This window comes from Motacilla alba, chromosome Z, assembly GCF_015832195.1.
Source record: "Motacilla alba alba isolate MOTALB_02 chromosome Z, Motacilla_alba_V1.0_pri, whole genome shotgun sequence".
Lineage (NCBI taxonomy): Eukaryota > Metazoa > Chordata > Aves > Passeriformes > Motacillidae > Motacilla > Motacilla alba.
Window position 1 is genome coordinate 42,738,713 of NC_052046.1, and position 25,565 is coordinate 42,764,277.

Here is a 25,565-nt window from a genome sequence, read left to right on the forward strand (position 1 = left end):
TGCTCTCCCCACTTGTACTCTTTTCCTCCCCTTTCCTGTTCTTTGAACACTCATTTCTCACCTTTTTCCTGAGCATTATAAGTTTGCATTTCTGCAGTTGATCCCAGGGCATATGTTTCCAGCCAGGGTGACTCCACGGTCAGCCCATTCCCCACCACTCAACCTTGCAAATTCTCCTCAGCTGATCCTGTGCCCCACATCCCAGGGCTCGGCTCTCCTACCAGCTTGCACTGCCTGCTGCAGCCTCACTACCTGAATCCCTTCTCTTGCCTGGAGTCATGACTTGCTGCTGTGTTGGCCCGAGGTTGTACCCTGTCAAGGCAGAAGCCCCAAGAAATTCAACAAGGGGAAGTGCAGTTTGCAATGAAAGAGAAGTGGGTGAATGTTTAGAACAGGCAAATGAGAAAAGAAAGGCCCAAATGATGAATATAATTCATTCAAGACTTTGCCTTACCTTGCCTTTCTTTTGCTGATGAATAAAATTATGGAGAGGAAAGGGAGCCAAGGTGTGTGTAAAATCCCATAATAGACAGCTGAGGAAGAGGCTACTCAGAGCAGCTCCCTACATCTGGTGGAAACAATTACAGGAAGAGGTGCACCAAAAATAGACAGGAGATTGGCTGTTTTCATCTTTTCAAACTTTTTCACTGTTGAATCCCTCCTGCCACCTCTGCTGGGAGAAAAGGCAGGTGTATGCCACAGGTGCTTGCTGCACGTTGCCCTGACAGCTGGGAGAGAGCAGAGGGGGACACACACTAATTCATTTCACCGGGAAACAGCTCTAGAGGCACTCGAGTGCAAGCACTGGAAACACTGCAGCCGTGCTGTCTCGAGTTAGGTACAGTATGTGGAGATGTGGAAAGCGTCTCCGAGGCAGCACACTCCCCCTTCTTGCAGTACACAGACAGCTGTGTGCGAGGATCACTTGCATTTGCTCCTGACCAGGGAAAGGCTCAGTGTGTCGAGCAATGTGAGTCCAAAGGAATGTAACCTGTTCCTTTGTGTTTGGATTTACTGACCAAGCACTGAGCTGACTTGGCTCCTGGGGACTGGAGAAGCACATGAGCAAATGCACTTTTCTCCCCTGGTGGGACGCTGGTTTGATGCCTTATTACCCTAATTGCCAAATCCATCAGTCATTGCAGGCTGTCTTCAAGACTTCATCCGCTTTCACCCTCTGCTCGGGAAGGAGAGCCAGCTTATTTTGACAATGCTTACCGAAAAGTGCTTGGCATTTGTTTATTCTGCACTGTATCTCTGGTCATCCTTGTTCTTCTCACTCTTTAAAGGTAAGCTTATCTGTGTTTGTCCAGGGCTTTAATTTTTTTTATTGTTGTGGTTTGGGCTTTTTGTTGTTTTGATTTGTATTTGGGTTTTTTGGTTTTTTGTTTGTTTGTTCGTTTGTTTTTTTCTAAATGCTAGTTACATCCAACCCCAAATTTTATTTTCAGTAAGTCTGGTATCTGCTTTTTGAATCTGTATTTTGAACTTCCTTAGAGTCCCATGCTGGTTTAACTGACTTTTGTAATCAGTTTGGGTAAGTTTGTAGCTCTTACAGTGCTGGGCACATTTTTTTAAGAAGGAAAAAGTGTGTGTGTATGTTTTTGTGTGGGTTTGTTTTTTAATTAAAGGTGAGTAATTTTAACTTCCATAAATTAATTGAAATGGTTGGGTTTCAAAAGAAATATGTTCTTGCTTTCCTGAAAAATGTTACCTTCCCATGTTTTTTTGACAACAGGAAATTATAACTTCAGGCTGGGCAGAATGATTTGATAACCCTGTAGGTGTGTGAGTGCAATGGTATTCTACAGAGAAATACAAGCAGAAGAAAATTCATAACTGTTTATTCTTTGTGCGTCATGTAGAAAGATTAAATCTGTATAAATGCATAAATTTACTAATTCTGATTTATTTTTATTAAACATACTCTTAGTATGCTTAATAAAAAACAGTTAATACAGAGATGGATATATAGCTGGAGATATCTAGTAAGACCAATAATGGGCTTCTGTAGTCTAAGATGTCAGCTCTGACTATGCTATCTTCAGAAGTTTCAGCATAGTGCTAACAAAAATAGGAGCTGTATGATTATTTCAAAACATTCAGGATAGCAAGGCTGACAATAAAGTGTTTTTAAGTGAGAATGTTGAAATAGCAACAGTCATGAAAGATATTCAGTATTCTACACAAAATATGCTTTTATGACTCCCTTTCAGCTGAAACATAAATGCCTGCAGCAATCAAAAATTCTAAAACTGAGTATTCTAGGTGTGAAGGACCATGTCTTTTTTCTCACAATTTATACATTAACTAGGATTGTCTTTTTGAAGCACAGAAAGTTGTCCACCTATTTCAGAAGTGCAAGGGCATTGGAAACTTGCATGTATGTGATGTTGCACTGGACTATTCATGCCACATAGATAATTCCTCATTAATTCATCTGAATCTGTAAAACACCTGGGCACTTCACTATGACAGATCCACATTTCATCTGCCTAATGTAGTAAGGGTACTGCAGAAAAATGTTTCCCCATCTTGCTGAATTAAGAACCTTGCTATCTTCAAGACATTTCTATGCTACTGTAGGAGCTGAACTAACAGGCAAGTTACAGCATCTAGTTATGAGATAAGTAATTTTGTGGACATTCCCATTTTGAGAAGTTGTGTGTCATGTAAATCCTGCCTTTTAAATAATGAGTAATCACTGATTGGGGGAAGCCTGGTTTCGCTCAGCAGTGCATGAAGACAAACTGCTTTTATAAATAATTCAGAGAATTTTTTGTTAGGTGCTTTTACCAACAGCTTACAAGCATGCACTTTCACAGAAAAATGCTAAAGCAGAATAAAATTCATCTCTGAGAATGTTGGTGTGTAACTGACTTCTGCTTTACAGGTTTTTTTTTAAGTTAAAAAAAAAAGGGAAAAAAACCCAGAAAGACCCGGGAATAGAGCAGTTGGGACAGAAGAGAAAAAAGTCAAGATGATATTAGCATGTTATCAGTAGCATAGTTTTTTAACAGTAAATCCAGATGAACTTCCTCCTGGGTTGGTTCCTTAGTTCACCCACAAGGAAGTCACGCCAAATTCAAATCATAGCTAACATCACTCTCACATAGCACTGAGTTGTTTCAACATTGTTCATAGCAGTTTATCAAGTACTGAAAACTCCTGTAGGGCTGTTTGACAGGAAAGTTGTCACAATAACTAGATAAAAACCAAACACAAATAACACGTGAAGAGCTCAGGTTTTTTTCCCAGTTCTTTCCTCAACTGTCTGCTTCAACCTGACTTTACTTGCAATACTGCTAGGAGCCCCAGTAGTCATGTCATTTAAGCTAGGTCATTGCAGCCCTCCTTCTCAAAGGGCTGATGATGCTTTTTTTGAAACATGGGTCTAAGGAAAAATCAGGAAACTGGTTTTCAACCTTCCTGTATCCCAGGCAAATACTCTCAGAGTCAGACATCCCTTCCAGGCCAGGGGCAATCCTTGAAGGAGCACCCAGAATGTAGAAGGACCCAGTGCATCTCAGCAGCTACCTAACAACCTTTGGTGGTGGGACTTGAAAAACCTGGTCCAGGGATTGATTGGAAAGGAGGGATCAGACCCATTCCTGCTCCTTTTTTTGAGTGTGATGCAGTCTGAGAGATAGGGTAGAGACAACACTGCAAGTACATTCTGAGAAACATGTCACAATGACCACAAAGACGCATAGCCTCTCTGAGGAGTTACCTTCAGCTGAGGGCATGGGCACCTACAGGGTTTGACCAGCCAGGGAGGTTAAACATGCACTTGGCTAGTCTCCAGTCAAACCATGTATTCTAATTACTGTGCCTTTATATCCTTTTTTTATTTCTCGAGTGAGACCATTAGAGTGCCCGCATGCCACACAGAGCAGAGTCAGACCTCTCAGTTTCTTTGCTCTGTACAGACTGCCAGCAGGGTCATATCTGGGCAAGTGGCTTTGAGAAGCCCAACAAAGGCAACTGCAAGCTGAGCACAGCAACCTTTCTCTGCAGTCTGGTGGGAATATAAGTGCTCAGCTGTATGAGACAAATCCTCTGGCAGGGGATGCTGCAAGTGGGCTAACCAGCTCAAATATATAAATGATGAAGTAATTCAGCCTGACTTGGTGTACCCAGCTGGTGCAAAGCAGCTTTTCTTTGGCTCACTCGCAATACAGATTTGAATTAAAGTGCTACACGCAATTTCACGCTTTTTCACACCTTTGCTTATTTCGATGGGGTCTAGTGATCACATCAGAACAGAACTGATGATCTCTTGGAGCAAATCCTTGCAAATTTCTTGGTTCACTTCCATGCAAGCAGGTGCTGTTTCTGCAACAGCAGAAGCATTGGCAAGATAGCCTCAGAAGGCCAGATTCCACTGCTAAGCTATAATTTCTCTAATGTGAGCTAATTAGACTGAGGTGGCATGAGTTTAGAGATCTTTGTAGTAGGAAGAACAAATAATGTTACGTAAATACCTATATTTGGAGTCTAAAAGGCCTCAGCTGGTTAGGCCTAATAGAACTGCAATGATGTGTTTTAATCAAACTTATTTACTCCAAAGACACACAGTTGAACAGATAAAAGGATTCCTGTGCCTTATTGGAGTACAGTGTAATATCATTGGTAATTTAGGTGATTGGTGAAGTAGCTATATTTTTACATCTCATAACTGTTATCAGAGTAGAACCAGGTATGAAAGTTAAATAATTTAGAATCTTTCATACCTTAATTAGGGGTCTGAAGGTTGTATTCAACTCAGCTCTCCACATTCTCTATGTTGATGCACTGAATGATACAGTTTCAAAGATAACAATGCAGCTGATACACATTTAAAGTAGAAAATATATGAGCTAGGCCTTAGCTTGTACTGGAGCTCTTTTCTTCCCTATTGATGGCATAAGAAGATGCCACACATGCAACTTGCAGACATAGGAAATTGCTGTCAGATCCCTGCCATTACTTTAATATCTAATAGCACAGACAGCAGGGCTGATCACTGAATGCTGAGCGTGTGCTAAGGCATTGCATATGCATGGAGCCAAGGGAATAAATGTATTTGCCCATGGCGCATGCACATATGCTGTGTGATCAGGAGCACTAGTGCCATACATGTGTCAATACATTTAAGACGGACAGGCAGGGTCCTAAGCAAACCACTATTTCCTCTGCATTACTGTCTGCTACAGTTACTTGCTGTCCATGCTTGCTTCTTGAGGTTGACTTTATAGTTCAATGAACCAAACCTTGTGTTCAGTCAATAATCTTCTATGTGCATTCACTGGCACAGCTCTAAGGCTGATCTGTATTATCATAGGCACAGCTGCAACTGTGGAGCTGGCCCAAGCTTCTGAGAAGTTGCCAAGCTCCAGGAAAGTTGGAGGTATTTCTATGTGCATTTGCTGATAGTGATCTGAGCTAAGTCTTGTGTTAATTCTTCTCAAATATCACTGGAAAAAGTGGGCAGATCCAGAAAAAGCAACTGAGTCATGACATCACCTGTGCCTATTTTTACACGCTCCTATTGGTATAGCAGTCTTTAGTGGACCCCTCCCTTAGTCATGTAGGGAGGGGTCCAGAAGCAGATGCAATGCATGAGAAAGTAGCACTCATGTGGTCTTTGGGATGATGCCAGGTGGCACCTTGGGTACCTTCAGCCTTGCTTCATCTCAGAGAGTTTTCTGATGGTCTCAGAGCAGAAGTTCTTGTTCCAGGCAGAGGTTTCATCTCTTAAAGGCAGCTTCAGAACTTTTCTTTCTCTCTGGTTTATTTTCCTAAGGCATGTGAAAAAGAACATGAGTTAGTGATGGTGGTAGCACATACAATTTCACTTGTATGTGACAAGCAAGGAGGGAGATATAGTCTCTTTAGCTCTAGAGTGTGCTTAAAGTAGATGAAAACCCTTGCATCAGTCCTGACATGGTTGTTTGAAAATGTCTACTGCCTAGAGATCCTGCATAAACCGATTAAGAAAGAGATCAAATCTGACTGAGACAGGTAGGGCTAGCACTGGCAATCAGTATCAACCCAGGAAATGAGAAAGGCAGACAGGAGTTTAATGCTGTTTTAGTACACAGTCCTGAGAAAATATGGCTTGAAGAAAGAGTTTTGCTTATCAAATACTTTCTGCATTGAGCAAAACAGCTGATGAGAATGCTGAGACCAGAACCAGATTGAATGTTTGGAAGTAAGAATCCCCCCAGCTAGGGCTTGCAGTTAAGTCAGTAAATTGCAATGGAAGGGGAACCTGTAGTCAACATGAGTACTTATGTATGCAAACAGTGAGGTGCAGGTGTCTCTGTCTTGCCTTGCTACCAATTGGCTTTGCTCGATTAGAAAATCTGTGCTTTATGGAGTGCTGAAACAGATGCCTTCAAACCTTGTCACCATTCAACATTTTTGCAGTCCACCAGGTTGAAGAGAAAACCCCAGTCCTCATTTCTGTTCTTAATGCAACATAGACTTGGGCAGAAAAATTACTTAGAAGAAAGAGGCAGGCTTGAGGAGGTCTCATTTCTCACTGAGAGCTCCAAGAGGCTGAAGTCAGTTTGCAGACTGGACTAAGACAGTACACTGTGTTCCCTGAAGCTCAGCTGTGGTTATGTGGAAAAACATCACTGGTCACTTAGATCTTCACCATACCAAGGGAGAAAATTAAGAAATTTGTAAATTGGAAAAGGTGTGTCTGTGGCAGCTGAAGTGAGAGAGGATTTGATCTATACAGGTTCATATATTGGTAGAATAATTTGGTTGGAAGAGACTTCCAGAGGTTGTCCAGTCCAACCCTTCTTCTCTATTGGGTTGCTATCTGAGGAGTCAAGCTGCAAACATCTCCAAAGACAGTGGTGTTCCTTATGCAGAGTACCTGTGAGACAAAAAAGCTCTCTTACTACTGTAGAAATGCCCTATCATGCACCTTTATTTTACCAGTCCTGTCCCAGTGCACCTCCCAGAAGAGCCTGGCTTCTTCACGATGGAGCCCTTCCTCATGGAAGCTGAAGGCAGCCAAAAGAACTCCCCCTTGTTTTCTCATCTCCAAGCGGATCAAAAGCATACCTCTTTAATCCATCTGCTGTGTTACAGCAGCCTGTTGTCTGTGGCCTCCACTCCACTCACTCTAAGGGATCAGTGCTGCCCTATGGAGGCTTCATGACACAGATCTAACTGTGTGTCACACAGTGGGTCTCATTGAGCGCAGGCTGGCTGTAGCGAATGATGCTGCTTAATGTTCTCATCACATCTGAGTCAGTGCATTTGGGAAAAACAAAAAGTAGGAAGTCATATAATCATGCAGATAATACTTTACATAATTCTTAACCATCTTATGGGCTTTTTGAAAATCCTGCAGAAGGGATAAAGCAATAGATGGAGTGCTTTGCCTTTAATATTTTGTGTCATTTTTAAAAGGTAGTCAGCAAATTGAAATCCAGCTTGAGCAATTGTTACAATGGGAAGAAGAGAGCAAAACTTTAAAATGTTGCCTGATAGTTTGCAATTCCCACTGTTTCAAGTGGCAAATGGGCAGCGACTTTGAATTAAACCTGTTCATGTTCAGGCTTCACACACAATCCATAAATGGCAACTGGGCAGCTCCAGGAGCTCCAAGCAAAAGCTTTGCCTTTCTACTGTAACCAGACAGCATACTCTCTGCAGTAGCATTTTGTTCAAGGTCTATGACTTCTAATGTAATTTCCAAAGATATTAGGGTCCCAAATTATCATTTAAATTTATTGTATTGGTATCTCAGCTCAAGCACTTCAGCACTCCTGGCACCATCAGATCTACTTATGTGTTGGAGGATTATATGAAAGGGGGGGCAGCAGGGTAAAGAGAAGGTAGATCTAAGGGAAACTGGTCTGTGGTTAAGGAGAAGAGACATTTTTCTCCAGAGGAGGCCTCGGTCAAGTGGGAAAATTACTTCACCTTTGGGTCAAAATGCTCTAGGAGTCTCAGGAATTCTTTGCTGGGGAATACAAGAGGGCAGCCCAGACAGTAAAGGATCACTTTCTGACTTTCAGGCTCTTTCTGGTCTTGCTCAGAGACTGATCATCCCGCATCTGTGGCATTGCTACTGTATTACAGGATGACAATCATGTTCCCTCTGGATGCACAGGGCACCAGTTTTGTTTTAATTTTGTTTTGTCTGCACCAACATAATTCAGGAGCAGTAGACTGATGTTACCAAAGCTTAAAAACAACAGAGTAAAGACAGGACAAAATCATGCTCCCCAGATCGTCATTCTCTAGAAGTACCTCAATTTCACTGTGATTCATTTCTGCTCTTAGCCAGGATGAGTGACTCAGCCAATGAAGGTTTGGCTGGCAGGATACAGCAGAGAGAGACCAATATTTCATATAACCACTAACAAAACCAGGACCTGAGCCATGTACCCAAGGAAAAGACAATAGCATCTAGTGTTCTGAAAACAGATCAAGGCTAACCAACACTCAGCTGTCACTGAGATCTTGATACCTTTAAAGTCTGGGGGAAAAAATTAAAAAAACAAAATAGATGTAGGCTTTTAAGCCACTTTGTAGGCATATAAGCAAATCTGGACTGAGTCAGCCAAAGCATAGTACATACAGTTTCAAGTGTCTTAGGTCAAATCTCCTCAAACCTTGTTTGATTTGTCACAAGTCCAGTTTGCTCAGAGCCAGTCATTTACTTCATCAAGACAGTATTAGAAGCAGCTTTTCTCTTCAATGTGGAATAAATTCAGATTCCTTGCTAAGAATTTTCACACCCTTATTTACAGTTCCCTTTGTCTTTGAAGACCTCAACAACTAAAGCCTCAGACTTCTTTCCTTTAGAAAAAATCCCTTGATAGCATCCACTTCTGCTGCCAAGACCTCCAAACTACCACCAGCTGATTGGCACCACAATATCTCACATAGACAGGCAGCAAGTTTGACCTGGCTTAGTGAAAGCTCATTGGTGGTGGCTTAAACAGGGCTGAGTCTTATCTATAGGTGTGTAATGTAAGTTCTGCTCCCCAAGTGTGAAACTGTTTCAGATTTAGGAGACATTTAGAAAATGTCTCCCTGTATTTCCCAGTTCACATACTGAGCGCTGAAAAAATTAGGAGCCATTCAAGGCGCAGTCAAAATTTTTATCAGACTAACCCCCATCCCTTTCATAGGGCTCTTACACTGTTTCTCATTATCCATCATTTGACTTCTGGTTTTGTAAAGACAAACTTGGAACTTTCTTTGCATTTTCAGATCCATGTTCACTAAGGACGTTTGCATCTTGCCTGTGCTTTGCAGCCAGTGTAGCTCTTACTTTGTTCATGGACAACAGCTGTAACTTGAGTGATGAGGGAAAAAGGCAGGGGAAGCCATCTCTAGCCTTGCCTATTGCATCCTCAGTGACTTTGCTGCTTAGCTTTGCTATGCAAGTACAGGTGGCAGGCTGGCAAGGCAAAAGTTCATAGTTTGGGAAACTAGCTGTCTCTGGGATCATAACCAGCTGATGAGTACTGCAGAAGGAATAATGGAAAGAAGCACTGCAACATCTCTGAGCACACTGGGCAGTTCCTTTTCACACTATTATTGTTCGTATCATTTCCACTCCAGCCTATCCTCTGCATTTCCCAGAGGAGTTAAACCATATTACCACTGCTTCAACAATAGCACACTGAGGCAATGGTTAGAGCAAGATCTCTCCCTCATCTTTGAACCATAAAAAAAGGCAACAAGCTTTTTTTTCCAGTTAAAGACATCCCTGTGACTAAGGAATAGTTCTTGGAATCTTTGCTCTCTTCATGTCTTATGACAAAATGATTGTGTTTCTCTTCCTGGGAAGTTAGTATATCTCAGTATATAAACTGAGGAAATCTGAGTAGAAGAGGCTGATTGCTGTTCAGGGGTGGGCTGGGCACACATCAGTGGGTGGCAAGCGATTGCGTTGTGCATAATTTCTCTTCTTCAGGGTTTATGTCTGTCTCTCTTTTTGTTGTCTCCCTTTTCATCATCATTATTATTATTATTATTATTATTATTATTATTATTATTATTATTATTATTATTATTATGTTTCATTGTGGTTTATTATTAATATGTTTCATTAATGTGACTGTAATTTTTTGCTAGTTTTATTCTCCATCCCCTTCGGGGAGGGGAGATTGTAAGCAAGTGACTGCATGGTACTCAGTTGCAGTATGGGGTTAAACCACAACATCATTGCAGGCTCCATCATGCTATTATCTGCAGTGGGTTTAGGAAAAAGAACTCCTCCTACCTACTGTTTTTGTCAGCCTAATCAGACTTGCCTATCTGTTTCCACAGAAATCATTATTACAGCTGTCAGTTGACTTACGACTTTCCTGGATCTGAGCTCTCCACATGTGTAGAGTGGGCTTTTGATGGGGAGGTGCAGACTGACTTGACCCTTTTCAGAGCCATCTGTTAATGCTGTCCATAATGCCATGGCTGCTGCATTGATGGCAATTAGAGGGTGAAGTTCATAGTACTTTCTCAAGAAGGGTTTTCCCTGGGTTAACTGGTTTGGGTGCTGAAACACGTAGAGATGAAAGGATGTGACGAGATGATCTTCAAGCCAATGGGATCAGGGAGTGCAGAAGCCCACTCCAGTATACTGATGACCATATCACCAGTATCTTGCTTTTATCTTACAGTTTTGTTTCTTTCCTTTGGCTTCCATTACTACTCCTCTCCACAAATCCCAGGATTGCTGGCAGGAGTTGCTTCCAGACAGCCACAGCACTCTGTAATGTGTAGTAAGGGGTGTCCTTCTCTTCACGACTGCTCCAGATTCCTCCTCCTGTGCTCCCTGTGCATCTAGTATTGTAACAATGACACTTGTATAGCATAGAGCTAATGTAAACTAGCATTACACTAAAAGTATATTTTTTGCCTCTAATGGTTGTAGCTACTTAGGTTTCTGACCTGGAGTAATGAGGCAGTTTAAATAATGTTGATAACTATGATTGAGAGGTTCCCCACTTTTAATACCTCAAAGTGTGTCTCTCTACCTTACACACATTACTCAGCCTTTAAAACACCTGCAACCAAACCAATAGGACCAAAAATATAAGCCCATCCTTTCATTATATAGTTTTAGCATGTTGTCATGGGCCTAGAGTCTTTAAGAAAAAACCTTTTTGATACCCATCGGTGCTGGGAATTCTTCATCTGCTATGAAAGAACAAAAATTACCTATATCAGGAATATTAGGCCCTTCTTGCTTAGGAAATCAAGAAATTTCTCACATTACTCTGGATAGCTGATGAATTTTGTGTGTAAGATGCAGAAACAATCTGCATAGCGAGAGACAAAGATTAGAGTCAAAGATTACCCAGAAGGTAAGTAGATTAAAAAGAGGTTTTAAATGAGAGAAATATTCAAATACACAACACATAAACACACAGACACACACAGGGTGGAGGTAGCTGATGTGATTCCATTGTTTCTTATGTGAATCCGATTCCCTGAAGGCATGATGGCATGCATTTTAAATCAAAGGGCATTGAAAGAAATAGTGCATTTGCAGCCACAGATAAAAGTAACAATGCTGCACATAAGAACAAAAGCAGATGGGACATATCTGTGTCTCTGGGGATTAAGTGACATATGGCAATGACATGCTTTACATTCTCAAAAATCTGCAAAACATCCAAAATAAGTTGTTTTTTATAGCTACCAAATCATTAGAACATGCCTCATTTTGTAAGTGCTCTTGCCATTGCAGTTCTTTATGCAAATGAAATTGTCTGTGAAACAACCTGCTTTTTTCCTGAAACTTTTCATGTTGCTTCCCCTGTAATTCATTATTGCATGTTGTGTGTGTGTGTGTGTGCATGTATGTTTCCTGTGATCATCCGATCATCCTGTTTGGATTCTGAAAGCGATGGCTAAAAATCCCTGCAAAAGTACAGCGATGAACTAAAATGAAAATGTATAATAGAAGGAGCAGTGGCAGGAAGGTTTTAGGAAAATAGTTTTAAGTTCTGGGATTTAGCTCTGATAACCATAGTTTTTAATGTATTTTTCCTCAGTAAATATTCCAGCAATAGGAAAATTAAGTACAATCATTATGCAACTAAACTTAACAATACTTCACAGTATAATGGCACTGTTGTGTTTGTTTTTTATAAATGCCAGAACTTTACGCATCTTCTTTTATGAAACAAATAACAAACAAAACAAATAACAAACAAATAAGCCAAAACAAAAGATACATGTCAGAGTAACAGTAGAGAGAGAAAAAAGTGACATAGATGTGGTGAAATACTTGCAGAAGGTACGAGGAGAGTGAATAAATGTCACAACCACAGTATCACTCCATTTTGAGACCTTTCATGAAGTATTGGGGCACAAAATATATAAAACCAACAATGTGATGGATCAGAAACATACTGTTGATTGGAACTTACCGTGTTCTTCAAAAGGATTATAAATGAAAGTGATTCTAGGAACTGTCTTTGAAAACAGAAGAAGAAAACAAAGAGACATTTTATAATTCAGAGGCATGTTAGCATGCATATATGTTAATAAAAAGTGATATGGAAAGACTATGATATTTTGTCTGAAAGCCATCACATTAGGTACCAATAATCTTGTATGAATAAAATAATAACTTGTGTATTCAGGCTCAGGTGTCTGCCTAAAGAAATGAGCAACAGTTAGAAGCTCTTCCTCTCAAAAGTTGAGAGATTATGAAAACAAAACCAGGGAATGCTATGAAACAGATGCAGAATGGTTGATAATACAGGTGTCGTTGCTGAAAAACTAGTGGAAATCCATGTTCTGCTACCTATCATCTTGTCAATATTTCATTATTTATTCTTTACTGTGCACAACCAGCCAGAATGTGTCTCACACAAGCATTCTCAGTTAAGAACCTGACTACTTTGTGAACAAACATAGGGAACTGGAAGGGCTGGACTCTTGCCTCATAGCTTGGGGACCTTGGCATGCAAAGGAGAGCAGGAAAATCAACCAGCCAAGACCAGACATGACAGCACAGCTCCTGGAAAGGAGAGAGCATCTGTCCTTCCTGGGGATGCCATATGGATAGTCTGGCCGGACCTAGCTGCAGGTTCCCTTGCTGTGCAATTCTCAGCAATTACATCCTGGAAAGAAACATGAAATACAACTTTAGCATCAAAAGATTGGTAGCAGTTTATATTTTATATAAATCATTCAATTAGTGGGCTTCTTGCAGACTTCTTTGCACATGCAGAAGCACGGAAGGAATTTCCAGATAGGTGTTTAAAAGTTTAACATAGTGCACAAGTAACTGCTTTCCATAGAGCTCTTCACAGCCAATCCAAGGATTGGTTGCCTTGTGCTTCCCAGTTGCCTGCAAACTCCAGGAGCAGTTTTGGGAAACATTTTCAGATTATTAAACAGTAAATATTGAGGAACAGTCCAGCCCTTGATCTGGTAATTCCTTGTTTCCTTTCTACTGATAAGCCCCAGCACTGGATCCAGCATTCCAAGTCTGTGTCACCAATGCTGAGTAGAGAGGAAGAATCACTTTTGTTGATCTACTTGTGTGGTTCTTCCTGTTGCAGCTCAGGATGCTGGTGACCTTTGCTATGAGGGTGCATTGCTGGCTTACAGTCAGCTTGGTTCCTGTAAGGTTCCTCGGGGCTTTTGTGCTATCCTGCTTGCCAGCCAGCAAGCCTCTAGCTTTTCTGGTACCTGGGGTTACTCCTCAGGTGCAGGACGACTTTTTACTTTATTTCATTGAACTTCATGGGGTTCCTGTCAGTCATTTCTCCAGTTTTTTAAGGTCCTTCTGAGTGGCAGAAAACCTTGTGCTGTATCAGCCAGTCCTCCCAGTTTTGCATCATCTGAAAAAAACCCCAGCTTGCTAAGGATGCACTCTGTCCCATCATTCATAACACTGTTAAATATCATTGTTCCCAGTATCCACCCCTGGAGTACTCTACCGCTGGCTGGCCTTCAGCTGAACTTTTTGCTGCTGACTACAATTCTCTGAGCCTGATGGTTCAGCCACTTTTCTGCCCACTGTTCACTTATCTAGCCTGCAAGGCATGGACAAATGTATGTGAAAATTTTTCAGAGATGGTGTCAAAAGTCTTGCTAAACTTGAGGTAAACATCCTACACTGCTCTTCCCTCAAATTTTCATGAGTTTTTATGTTTTCCTTCTGCTTCAAAGATATTTGATAGACAAGGGAGGCACTATCAGAGGCAGTGGGTCATAAAACCTCTCAGATCCTTTCCTTAGAAAACATGCCCTTTGCCAATTACTTTTAGTTACCGGTAACAGCCAAACAAATCTGGTACTGGTTTTGGGAGACTGACTTGGCAACCTTAAATATTGACATGCATCATCTAGCCTAGTTTAAAAAAAGAGCCAGAGCCACTGCTTTTGGTTAAACTTGCTGTGACTGAGGGGTAGTCAGTGGTAAAGCTTATTCTACCATTAGTCCTGAGAGATTCAGGCTTTCCCATCACCAGCAAGCACTCCATTTAGCACACAGAGTTTTAGTGTCGAATTGCATTAGCACAAACATAGGAGGAAAAAAAACCCAAAATCTCTCTGGAGTATGAAACATTAAGTATTTGAAAATTACAATTTAAAGAAAAAGACTGTGAACATATAAGTCAGACTAGACTTCCACCTCAGTTCCCGTCTCCAAAGCAGCTGTAGCAGAGAGATGGCAGTGTGATTAGGCTAGCCAGCTCTTTGTGGTACCAACAGCTGCTGTGGCGGTTTGCCAGGACACCCCAGGGCTCCATCGCATCTGAATATATGTCATTTTGTAAGCAAAACCATGCAGCACAAAAATACGTGGTCACCAATGCCAACTCGGCAGACTAAGAATAGATCATCTATGACTATGTTAACAGTTTTGAATACAAGAGATTGCAAAGTATCAGGATTACATTACAGAGAGGAGAGTTGAAGAAAGGATGGAAAACTAGGTGCAGTTCTCGGCTACTTCACCTCACAAAGTTTAACAGGGAAAGAGGCTTGACTTCAGCATGGATGAAGCACACAGTGCAAAGACAGCTTTCCAAAGCCTAGAGCAAAGGGTTATGCTAGATTTCTGCAAGTCCCCCCTCCCTTGGGAGGCTCTTCAATTTACCCCAACAATGGTAGTGCCAGGGCAGTCTAGCAGCCCAGTTGGGTCCAGAGACTGGTGAAGGGTGCTTTTCCTCTTGTAAAAGCTGAGGGAGCCAGTTTAAAAGAAAGGTTGAAGGCAAGTATTACGTAAGTACTCAAGATGAGAGCAATAGTTCAGGAAGTCATTTATTCCCTAAAGCACAGGAGCATGGGTGGGTAGGTGAGTGAAAGGACAGCAAATTTGCTCCAACTCAGAGCCTCTTTCCATAGGACAATGTGTGGTGATTTTCATGGGTTTCCTTCACACACAAGACATTTATGATGGAGTCTGATCCTCCTGAGGCATAACAGAGGACTTAAATCTCTGCTTAAGTATGCAGGGAAGATTACTTAAAATGCTGAAGGAGAGATACTGTGGTCAGAGCTCGTCTTTGCCATTGGTGAAAACACAGCAACCAATACTGAGGTGTCAGCAACAGCTATTGAAGGCTGGCTTACAGCATTTGCTCCTCTGGGTGCCTGTGATCATGTAGAATATTACGCAAGAGGAGAAAGGGCCCATGAAATTGATGTGATGGTGTAATTTACCAAACTGAACCAAAATACTCTTCTTTCTTGTTTACTAGGCACTGCCGTGCTAGAAAGTCACAAGCTCCCTTGAGTATCAGCAAAAATGAAAAGAACACAAGTTAAAGAGACCTATAAAGTGTTTATAAACTGAGGTTCTTGTTAGTTTTAAAAGGCATGGCTACTTTGTTATAGGGCAGCTTGTCTCAGGCTTGAAGGGTTTGCTAAGCATAATAAGAGACTGGGAAGGCAGAAAGGGTTGTTATAGTTCGTTTGCACTGTCAAGAAAATATTCATCACATCCTCTCTGAGAGAAGTTTTGGTCTCAATGTGCAGAGCTCTGATCAAGAAGGAAAAACGTCATATACAGAGAGTGGGAACTGCAGTGGATAAAAATTGCTTCAGTCCAAAGTAATAATGATTTAGAGTGCAGATTCTCTGCCAGGGATTGAATTTATACAGTTCAGAGAATACGCACTCATGTTGACAGGACAGGTTGACCTCAGGGAACCTGCAGTCCATGACCTTCCCTCTCTTAGGTGCAGCTCTTAAGTAGAGCTCAGGCTGCCACTAGCCATAGCACCAAGAACAACACAGTTTTAGGGAAACTAGGGTTCTGAGCAGTGTATCTCAGCAAACTTCTTGCTTTGCTGAGTGAAGATATCCAAACCTTTACCATCCATAGTTGTTGTGGCAAGGAAACACAGCATGCAGGTTAGACAGATGCTCTCCACACCCATCCTGAAGGTGGTGGAAATTAAGCAAAGACTGAAGTTCTGCTAATCTTTAACATGCTCAGCTATTTGCATGACAGCTTTATGTGGAGTCTGTTCTCAGTGCAAACTCAGTTAAGCATGTAATACCAGAAACTCAGTATCTCTGCAATAGCTCATAAATACTCTAGCCTTCATACCACCACCTCAGTAGGTGTTAACAAAGTGTGCTGCCATCAGGTGGAAAAAAGTCAAGGAAAGTAACCCAAAACCTGGAAAAAATGAAGAGGGTAGGAAGAACAGGGTTTTTTACTGTTTCTTGAGCATAGAAAAAGGCCTGATACATCAATTCCAAGAAATAAGGATACCTGTTATCCATGCTTGGTATAGACACCAATATGGCTAAGTAATACCAGTGCTGGCTCACAGTAGCCAGTGTCTAGGAAATAAGAGCAAGCAAATTAATGAATTCATTTGCTTTGCTTCCCGGAAGCTGTCTGGTAGTTTTGGAGCTACAACCCTACTGTGCATCAGCAGGAGGGACTCCAAGGAATGGGCATATTCAGTCAGAGCCCCAAATTCTGTTCAGTAGTTTCTGAATGTTACTAATGAGCTAAAGTGTTAGTACTTAATTTTTTTGAGAGTTCATCATACACATATGCAGAAAAGCTGTGTCACATCCATGTGCATAATTTGGGTGATATCTTTAGGAACTGCTTTCTAATTACAAACCTAGTAAGAGGGAGTTTTCAACAAAACAGACAAACAATGGCGGCTGTGTGACAGTGTGAATGACAGACACCTTCTTTCTTTTCCTCTAGTCTCTCAGCAGGGGGAAAGCCAGAGACGCTTGTACAGAGAACTGCTGCGGAACTACAATCGTCTGGAACGACCTGTAGTGAATGACTCCCAACCGCTCGTAGTCGAACTCCAGCTTTCCTTGCTGCAGATAATTGACGTGGTAAGTTATGTGCTGTTTTCTTCTCTATGGCTCCCATTCAGCATAACAAATCTGATCTCTCATCTAGGAGACATATTTTTCCTCTTTATCAGGCTATCAGAGATGAAAGCAGTCTGTCTTTAGCTAAGCATGCTCCCTAAATGCTGGAGTACATGCTTTGACACTTTAGAAGAGTGAATATCATCCTAAAAGCACAGCCATTTCTGACACAACATGAGCTTCAAGGAAATGAATTATGTATTTTTTTTTCCATTTGTTTTATGCAGAAAAAATAAGTCAATCAATTAGAAGCCATGTGTTACTACAAATTATTAATGATACATTCTTCTCAGAGCTAGGTGGGATGCAATAACTCAAGACCATGTACAGCATTCAAAGCTACCATCACTGCACTTACACTTTTTCATTAGATATTATAATGGCATTGGCCTTTTCTCCCATCATATTTTTACTGTGCACTGCAGCTGAATGAGTCTGCCCTGAGATGAGCTTAAAAATACATAAAAGTAAAACCTGGAGGCACAGCCCTCTAATTGTCTTGAGTGCAACATGCTTTTACAGAATTGGAGATTTGACCCACGGAAAATTTTAACATAGTAATCCAAATCCTTTTTTTCATCATGAAGAGGATTCTATATGATAAACCATGAAATATATAGACGGGATTTGTTTCATCTATGTGAGAAAAACAAGCCAGGAGAGCAATTTTGACTATCTTCACCCTCTCAGCAGAGCAAACAGGTGAACACACTAGTACTCTTATCTTCATCCTTCCTTTTCCATAAACAGTATTTGGAGCTGGTTTCTGAAACACCGTCACTGTCATGGAGGGAATGAGGAATAGAGAGAGAGATGAGGAAACATTTTTGCAGTTGCAAAGCAATTTAACAGGAGCCTCAAATATTTAAACTTTTTAAAGCTCTCACAATCTTTCTGAAAATGTGCAGTACAGCAGGTGCTCTCCCTGGAAAGGCAAGCAGGACACTGAAGGTGTAGCCCCCCAGCTTCACAACATGCAAATGCCAGGTCCAGTCAGCTGTGATATTCCTGGAGGCAGGCAGGAGCCACTCAGATAGGGTATACATCTTTCTGTTTTGAAATGTTACCAACTGCATTGAACTGGAAGAGAGAGGAAATCTGTTCTGTCAACCAAAGGCCTCTACATGAATGAAAGAGCAAAGATTTCCTGCAGCTAATTTCAAGTAAATTTCAGCAAGCAATTCTAGTTTTAGCAGAGGTGTCTCAGCTCCAAAGATCTTCCTTCAGTCCTTCTTTATTTCATTTTGGCATTTTCTTTCAACCTTATTTGAAGGTTTTGGGTACTAAAGGGCCATAGGGCTGTAACTGTACATTTTCAAAGTCAGGAGGAGTTACATAAAACAATTTTCAACTGTGTTTCACATTCATGTATGAAACTCAACCTTTCAGGAAATTGGTATTTTTTAAAAGTACTTTATCTACACTAGGTCAATGTCTATTATAAGAAATGTAGTTCCAGTGTTCCCTTTTGGTTGTCCACAATAGGAAATAGGTATGCTAGATGTTCATACCTTTCAGAAATGAAGCTTTTTTTCGCTGCATCTTTGTACCCAGTACAGATGTCAGATGTTAAAATCTGTTTTAATCAGAACCTGTTTCAGCCTTGTGGTCTTGCAAACTGCACCCAAAGTGTTTTGAAAAACACCCAGAGTTACCTGATATTTTTATGTTGGATGATGTGAAAAGGTGCCCGTCTCCTCAGTGGACAACAAAAAATCACTAGGCAGTTGAATCCCTATACTGAAAATGTCATTGTGGCATCAACAAGTGGCTAAACCAATCAGCCTGAAAGTGCAAAAAACACTGATCCCCTGGATCCTTAAGTCAGGAGTGAATGCAGAAATATTCCAGCAACAACCACTGTACTTGTGAGCCCTTCATCCTCCATTGTTGGCTGGACAGATGGCAGTATCTGTCTGCTCCAGCTGCTGAAGTAATTGTCTGTTTAAAAGGACGCTTATTATAGCCACAATGATGTAAAGAGAAGCAGTCAAGCTACAAGGAAGAGGTAACCTCTATCAGCTAAGACACCACGAGGCAAACCAAGTGGCCATCTTTTTTCAATCAGATGGGAGTCTGGGGTGAGTAGACTATGCCTCCTCAGCTGCCCTGCCTGGTGGAAGACAAAGCAGCTGGTGCACAGCTCTTCACTCGGGGAAGAGGAAGGTCAGCATCCCAGTCTTGGCAATGGTGTATATGTTAACGAAGGGAAAAGCTGCTCTTTTTTAGGACTTGAATGTCCGGTGTGGTCCATTACCGTAAAAGAGCAGGGTGCTAGGCAAGGCCCCAGCATGAAGGCACTTTTTACATCATACTCCCTGGGGAGGAAAAAATGCACTCCATGCTCAGGGAAGTGTTATGTGCCAAGACATACTACAGCATTGCTGGACTCACTGAGATACTTTGCAAGCAGTCACTGCAATGGGCATGAGACAGTGGACCCTGTTCTGGTTTCCCTGCAGGAGAAAACAATGTGAAGAAGATGAAAACAAATCTGTTTTATAGTTGCATGGAAATGAGAAGGGGTCTGCTATTGATACTCAAAGAATCTTGTGCCTTACCTATGCCAAGACCTGATATCACATCGAAAGCACTTCTGTCTAGGACAGATTCCATCACATGCCTCCATAAGTGTGTTTCCTACACATACTGTATTAAAATGTAATGAATCCTAAATTCAACTTCTGCTGACAGGCTGCTGAGACCGGCATTGGTGACAATCTAGTTGCACACTGCTACACAGAGAGAAAAGACTGCTCTGAGGTCACTGTGGTTTTCCAACCAGTAGTACAAGTAACTACTTAAAAACTCACCTACTCTTCTTAAAACCCGTCAAAGAAAATGTCAAAGCATGACTGCTTTAGATTATGTTTTCTGCTTATTTGTGCATGTATTTGCCTACACAGGATATGTATGGTTTTTAGGATTCAAAGCCAGCCATCATACTCAAAGCTGAGAAGAACATGTTCTCTACTTGTCACAGTTGGGGTAGACAAATGCAAATGAAGGACTTTGTGGTTCAGACTTTTTCCCAAAATTATATTAATTTGTAACTACAGCCATGACAGGCCCATTACATTCAGGAAAAAAATGAGCAGAAAGAGGGACAGTTACAGCCCCTGTTTAACAGCAGGGTTCACTTCAGTCTGCCTTGTCCTTTGTGTGTAAGGACAGCTTCATGCTGAGCTGTCTTGTGTACGCCATTTCTAAGGGTCACTTTTGTTTGGAGCCTGACCTCCAGGCACTCCCTGTGCATCACGAGGGCATTGGCTGGTGATCTCTCTCGCAGAGCACTGTCAGACACTGCCAAGCTCTGCCAACCCAAGCAAGGGTAGACATCCAAGAGTACTTGGACCAAAAATTCTCCTCTTATTTTGTCTGAGAGTCCAGTCAGTTGGTGAGGGTAGAGTAATTAAGAAATGAGGCATGGCATTTTCTGCAGCAGAGGAAATGCAAGCATTTTCCTTTGGCACAATGTGAAAGGAAACTGCTAGGTGAAAACTGTTTGTCATCATGAATGATTGTTTCCATTTTTCATGTTGGCATCTGCAAGAGACCTTATTTGAAGGGGTGTATATATGTGGTTGCATGGTTAAGTTATTAAAAAAAAAATACAGCTGTTGACATCCCTGCATACGGTGGAGTCCTGTAGTACTTTTCTCCTCCATCTTCAGCCTTCCAGCTGCCACTGTCAGAGGTCATAATGACAAAAAAAGGAATTGCAAGTAACCAGTGAGAAGCCACAAAAGTGCTGAAAAATATCCCCAGCAATCCATGAGTCATTATGCACTTCCAGAAGTCAAAAAATACATAATCTTCATGTATGTTGGGCTGTAAACCCAAAACAAATGCTGTATCTGGAAAAATTTATTATGGACTGTTTTGATTCAATTGCACAGTGTGTAAAATGATTGTACATCCTAGGGACTGCAGGATTATTCCAAACCTTATGGTTGGTATATCACAAGGTTGCAAACAATCTCACTTTAAACCTACAGATGTTGTTGCTATGGTGTGTCAAAGCTCTCCACATTTTTAAAGCAGCAAGACAAGGTAATGTAGGAGTTTAGTAGGACAATAAAAACAATGATTCACTTTGGGTTTTTTTCCTGAAAACTGGGTCTGAGCCTTGCTGTTCAGGGAAAACAAGAGAAAAGATTCTCACATACTTTCACTAAGTGCTCAGTTGCAGTCACTGTCACTATAAGCAGCATACTAGCTTAGCAGCATAGATATTTTTGCCTTCTGTACCCAGACCTTATCAAAATTTTGGAATTCAAACTTAACCTTCCACTGGTTTCCTCTAAATCAAAGAATACAACCCTGAAGGAGTTGGAGTTTTTTGTTATTTGGGTTTGTTTTTGGGGTGTTTTTAGAAAGTTTTTGGTAAGAGACCAACTTTTAAATGCAGGCATCTGTTGACATTGAAGCTGCCTTCACCAGCCTGCTCATTTTTCAGGTGATCTGCTCATCAAATAATAGGACTGTTGAACTCAGTCCTCAGGAGCTCAGACCTTTTTGCTGGGGAGTTCTCTACGTGAGTGAGAGTTGCCAGAACTAGAGGCTGCCTGTCTACTGTGCCAGAAGTTAAAGGCGAGAAGGCAGGAGGCCTGGCCCTGGGGTGCATCCTGTCTGACACAGCTCTTCTACTGTTGGGTTTTTCACAAAATCTCTGTCAGATCTGAATGCCTTTAGCAGTTGATATTCTTCTTTTTAAAATATTTTGTTTCATAAGCTTTCTAGGACTGCTTCTGCAGGTGTATTGAAAGGCCAGAAAGTTCAAGGTTCATTTTCTAGCTCTAATTCACCTCTTCCTTGTTAAACTGACCTTACAGCATCTAGGTCATTCCCTCCCACCTTTCATTCTAGCTTTCTCACACATACAAAAATCTATGCTGGGTGTTATGTAGTAAACCCAGATCACCACACAAGCAATTCTAGGAAACAAATAAAAATATGCAGTGCACATAAGCACCTATTCATTTGTTATTCCCAATATAGTATCAGTATTTACTAGATTAAACTATAATCCCTATAGTACATCCCGTACAAATCTTTTACAGATAGATATCTTCAACTATGTAAGCTTGACCGTTCAACTGACTCTTTCAGCCCTTCTAGATTAAAGTATCTTTTTTTTTTTTTTCTTTCCTAATAATGCCTTTGTATTTATCTGTGGGCTTCCTGCATAGCTTTTGTGAGCAATGTTTACTCTGTTTCTCCTTGAAAGACCTATTCTACCAAACCACATATCTTTCTGGAAAGTTTTTTTCACTCTCATCTTGCAAGAGACAATTTGATGAGACCAGAGCAGCAGGGCTGATGCAAAATGGTGCAACTGAGAAGAAAAACAGACTGGACACCATTATAAAAGCTGAAAATCAGTTCATGACCAAGAACATTAAAATTCCAGACAGAAAGGATTCTAGACCAACAGATTCATTAGAGTTAAATCCCAAAATCTCTCTCTTAGTCACAGAACTCACTTAGTGTGACCAGTTTTCAACTTCAGGGAGGAAAAATAAAATTCCTCTGCATTAGCATGGGAGGATATTGAAAACTGGGAAACTCAAGGCTAATTGAGCCATGAATTATTATTTTGGCTGTCCACTATGTGCCAGACATTATCAAAATGCCAGTCTCACTAAACCAATTAAACATACAACATCTGAATTCGCTGGCACAATGAAGTTAAGCACCATGGGTAGTATGGCTTCCTGACTAATACTACTTGCATATGCCTGCATAAAACCTTATGATGGAGTTTTAGTTACCTGAACCTTACTGACATATTTTTATTTTGTATGACTTCTGCCCCACTCATCTCAGAGTGGAGGCAGCTCACTTAGTGAGAGGAAATGCCATGGTTTGTTTTCTTTCAGCATGGTTCCCCAAGCTGTTCTTAAAGGCAGTGGCTCTAACAAAAGAAAGGCTGATTTCCTTCTGAGATTTTTGGTTGGGGTCAGCCAGCTTGGTCATTTCATGATAATTAAACAATTTTCTGTCTGACTGGTGAAAAGACTGTACTCTGTTGTTTGTAGATGTAGGAATTTAGATCTTCAGCTCATGTATATTCCTTAATTTTGGGTAACTAATCTGAGGCATCAAAGATTTGCAGTAAAACATTTAAGTCAAAGCTGTTGGGGTGGCCTTGAACCTAAGTATTTCTTAGTTTCTCTGAGTTCTCTGAGGGTAAGTCCTGAGAAACAGTGAGTTCAGCCCCTGAGTAAAAACCTTTCCTCCCATTTCCTATCCCTAATCACAGGCTTTAAAAGCTCACTTGAGTTTTGGCATATACCTACATTCCCTTATTTTTTGCTGTGCTGTCACATCAGATTGCAAATATAGAAAGAAAAAACACAGGGAACCTTGCAGATAGACTGAGTATGACTCTCGAGTAAGTACTCAGGGTTGGCTTTCTCAACCATCCTTCTGCTGTTTTCCTTCTGATTTCAAAGCTGAAAAAGACAATTAATAATTAGTATCCTATAATAAAGATTTGTGTCTAATCCTGTTTGTTTGAAGCACCTGCCAACTGTGCACAAAATATATGCAGGCTATTTCAGGAGGAGGTATTCACCCTGGAGAATATGAAAACCACCTACATGCTGTGTGTGGATATTTTGGTAATTTAATGGAGGATTGACAGCTTTTGTATGGTGACATAACACCCTTTCCCCCAGGAACTAAGCATATATGCCAGTTTATCCAAGAGAGCAGCACTGTGCTGGAAGGCCATGTGAGGCCCTCTGACCTAGCTTCTGGGGCTTCCACGAGAATTATCTTTGAAATAGAGGGACAAAGCTGGTGGCTTCATTCTTCCCAGGATGCCAGAGAGCTCTGGGGGCAGGGAGTCCTGCGATTTGCAGGTCTTTGTGGAGGAAATTGAAGTCAAACTGTCTCAAGACCAGTGAGGCTACATTGTGTCACAATTCACAGGACTGAACGAAATCAGTTCCCTGATCTTCAGGGACTAGTGCAAAGCCACAACCTAGAAAATAGAATTAGTTTCCTAAGTCAAGTACCCACAGCCCCAGGCAGTAGTTGGAAGTCATGTTGCATGTGCAGAGCAAGAACAAGACTGCCTTTTTTCACCACAATGGAAACTGGAAAGTTGGAAAATGCTGGGGTGTAAGGAAAGTGAGACACAAATCAAATAGGCTTGGGAGACTCTCAGTCACTAGTTGTGCCGGTGAATGGGAGGGCTGCCTACTCTGAGGCAGCCCTCTGACTGGCAACAGAAACTGGCATTTCTTCCCTTATTTCTTACTCCTACTCTCAGCTTTGGGGAATGCATGGGTTCAGTACTTGCTGCAGCGGCTTTTGTATCTAGGCCTTTGCATTTAACATCCATGTCTCGTTGGTCTCTGACATACAGGGAGCCAAGGCTTTCACAAGGAATACCTCCTGAGGACTTTTGATAACCATGCATTACACAGCCTAAGGAATATGGCTGGCATCCCTGTGTTTGCAGGCTTCTCTGGCACAGTCCCTCTTTCAGTGCTGTGCTTCTCCGAGTACAGGGTTCTCTTAAACTTTCCACTGTCACCCCAAGTGATTGCTCCTGGCTCAGGGGCTTGTAAGGGGAGGAGTGTGATCTGACAGGGGCCAAAACCTCCAATATGTAAAGCTCCTCTCTTAAAAGCAAGTGAATAAACTCTGCTGAAAGCAGCAGATAGAGATGCAGTAGTACTCCTCCAGACTGGGGGGAGAAGAATACAGGTGGTTAAAGACAGTGGGACCACACAGCCTACACTGCCTACTACATTGCCTTTGTAGTAGCTGCTACACAGTGGCAAGACCCAAGGCAGATTGTACTTCTTGTCTACAGTGAAAGGACACATTCCTCTACAAGGCAGGAGGGAACCAATAAAGGCATGACCTCAAGGAGAAGCCTGTGGCATCAGATAGGAGTGTGATTCAAGATGAAAAAACACTTATTAGACCTCACTTCCAGCCATTTCCAGGAGGAAATCCTGAGATGTCCAGCTATGAGCACTTGCCCAGATGTATCTTCATCTTGATGGGCAACAAAATAGTCAGCTGGTGTTTGTACCATTGTTATTCCTTTCTATTTTTGTATTTCTCCCCAGTCTTTCACCTTAACTCTGGGCCCTCCTGTCTGATTTTCATCTTCCTCTGGAGGGTGCTTTTTTAAAGGGATTGAGATTAAGTACTTAAATTATCTTTACATAGTTGATGTTACTATGACAAGG

At 41.4% G+C, this 25,565-nt stretch overlaps 1 protein-coding gene across 2 annotated transcripts in view; it reads left to right on the forward strand.

Moving 5' to 3' along the window:
* The first annotated feature begins 737 nt into the window (after nt 1-737).
* Nucleotides 738-25,565, forward strand: part of LOC119695865 (neuronal acetylcholine receptor subunit alpha-7-like) — a 57,949-nt gene continuing 33,121 nt past the window's right edge. Inside the window, exons 1-3 of one of the 2 annotated variants that reach the window (XM_038125066.1) lie at nt 738-970; nt 1,137-1,289; nt 17,171-17,310. In XM_038125066.1, coding sequence (XP_037980994.1) covers nt 1,211-1,289; nt 17,171-17,310 — 219 coding nt within the window. In that variant the 5' untranslated portion in view covers nt 738-970; nt 1,137-1,210. Of the gene's footprint in view, nt 1,290-17,170; nt 17,311-25,565 lie in introns of both variants that reach the window. The other variant, XM_038125065.1, reaches the window with a different exon arrangement.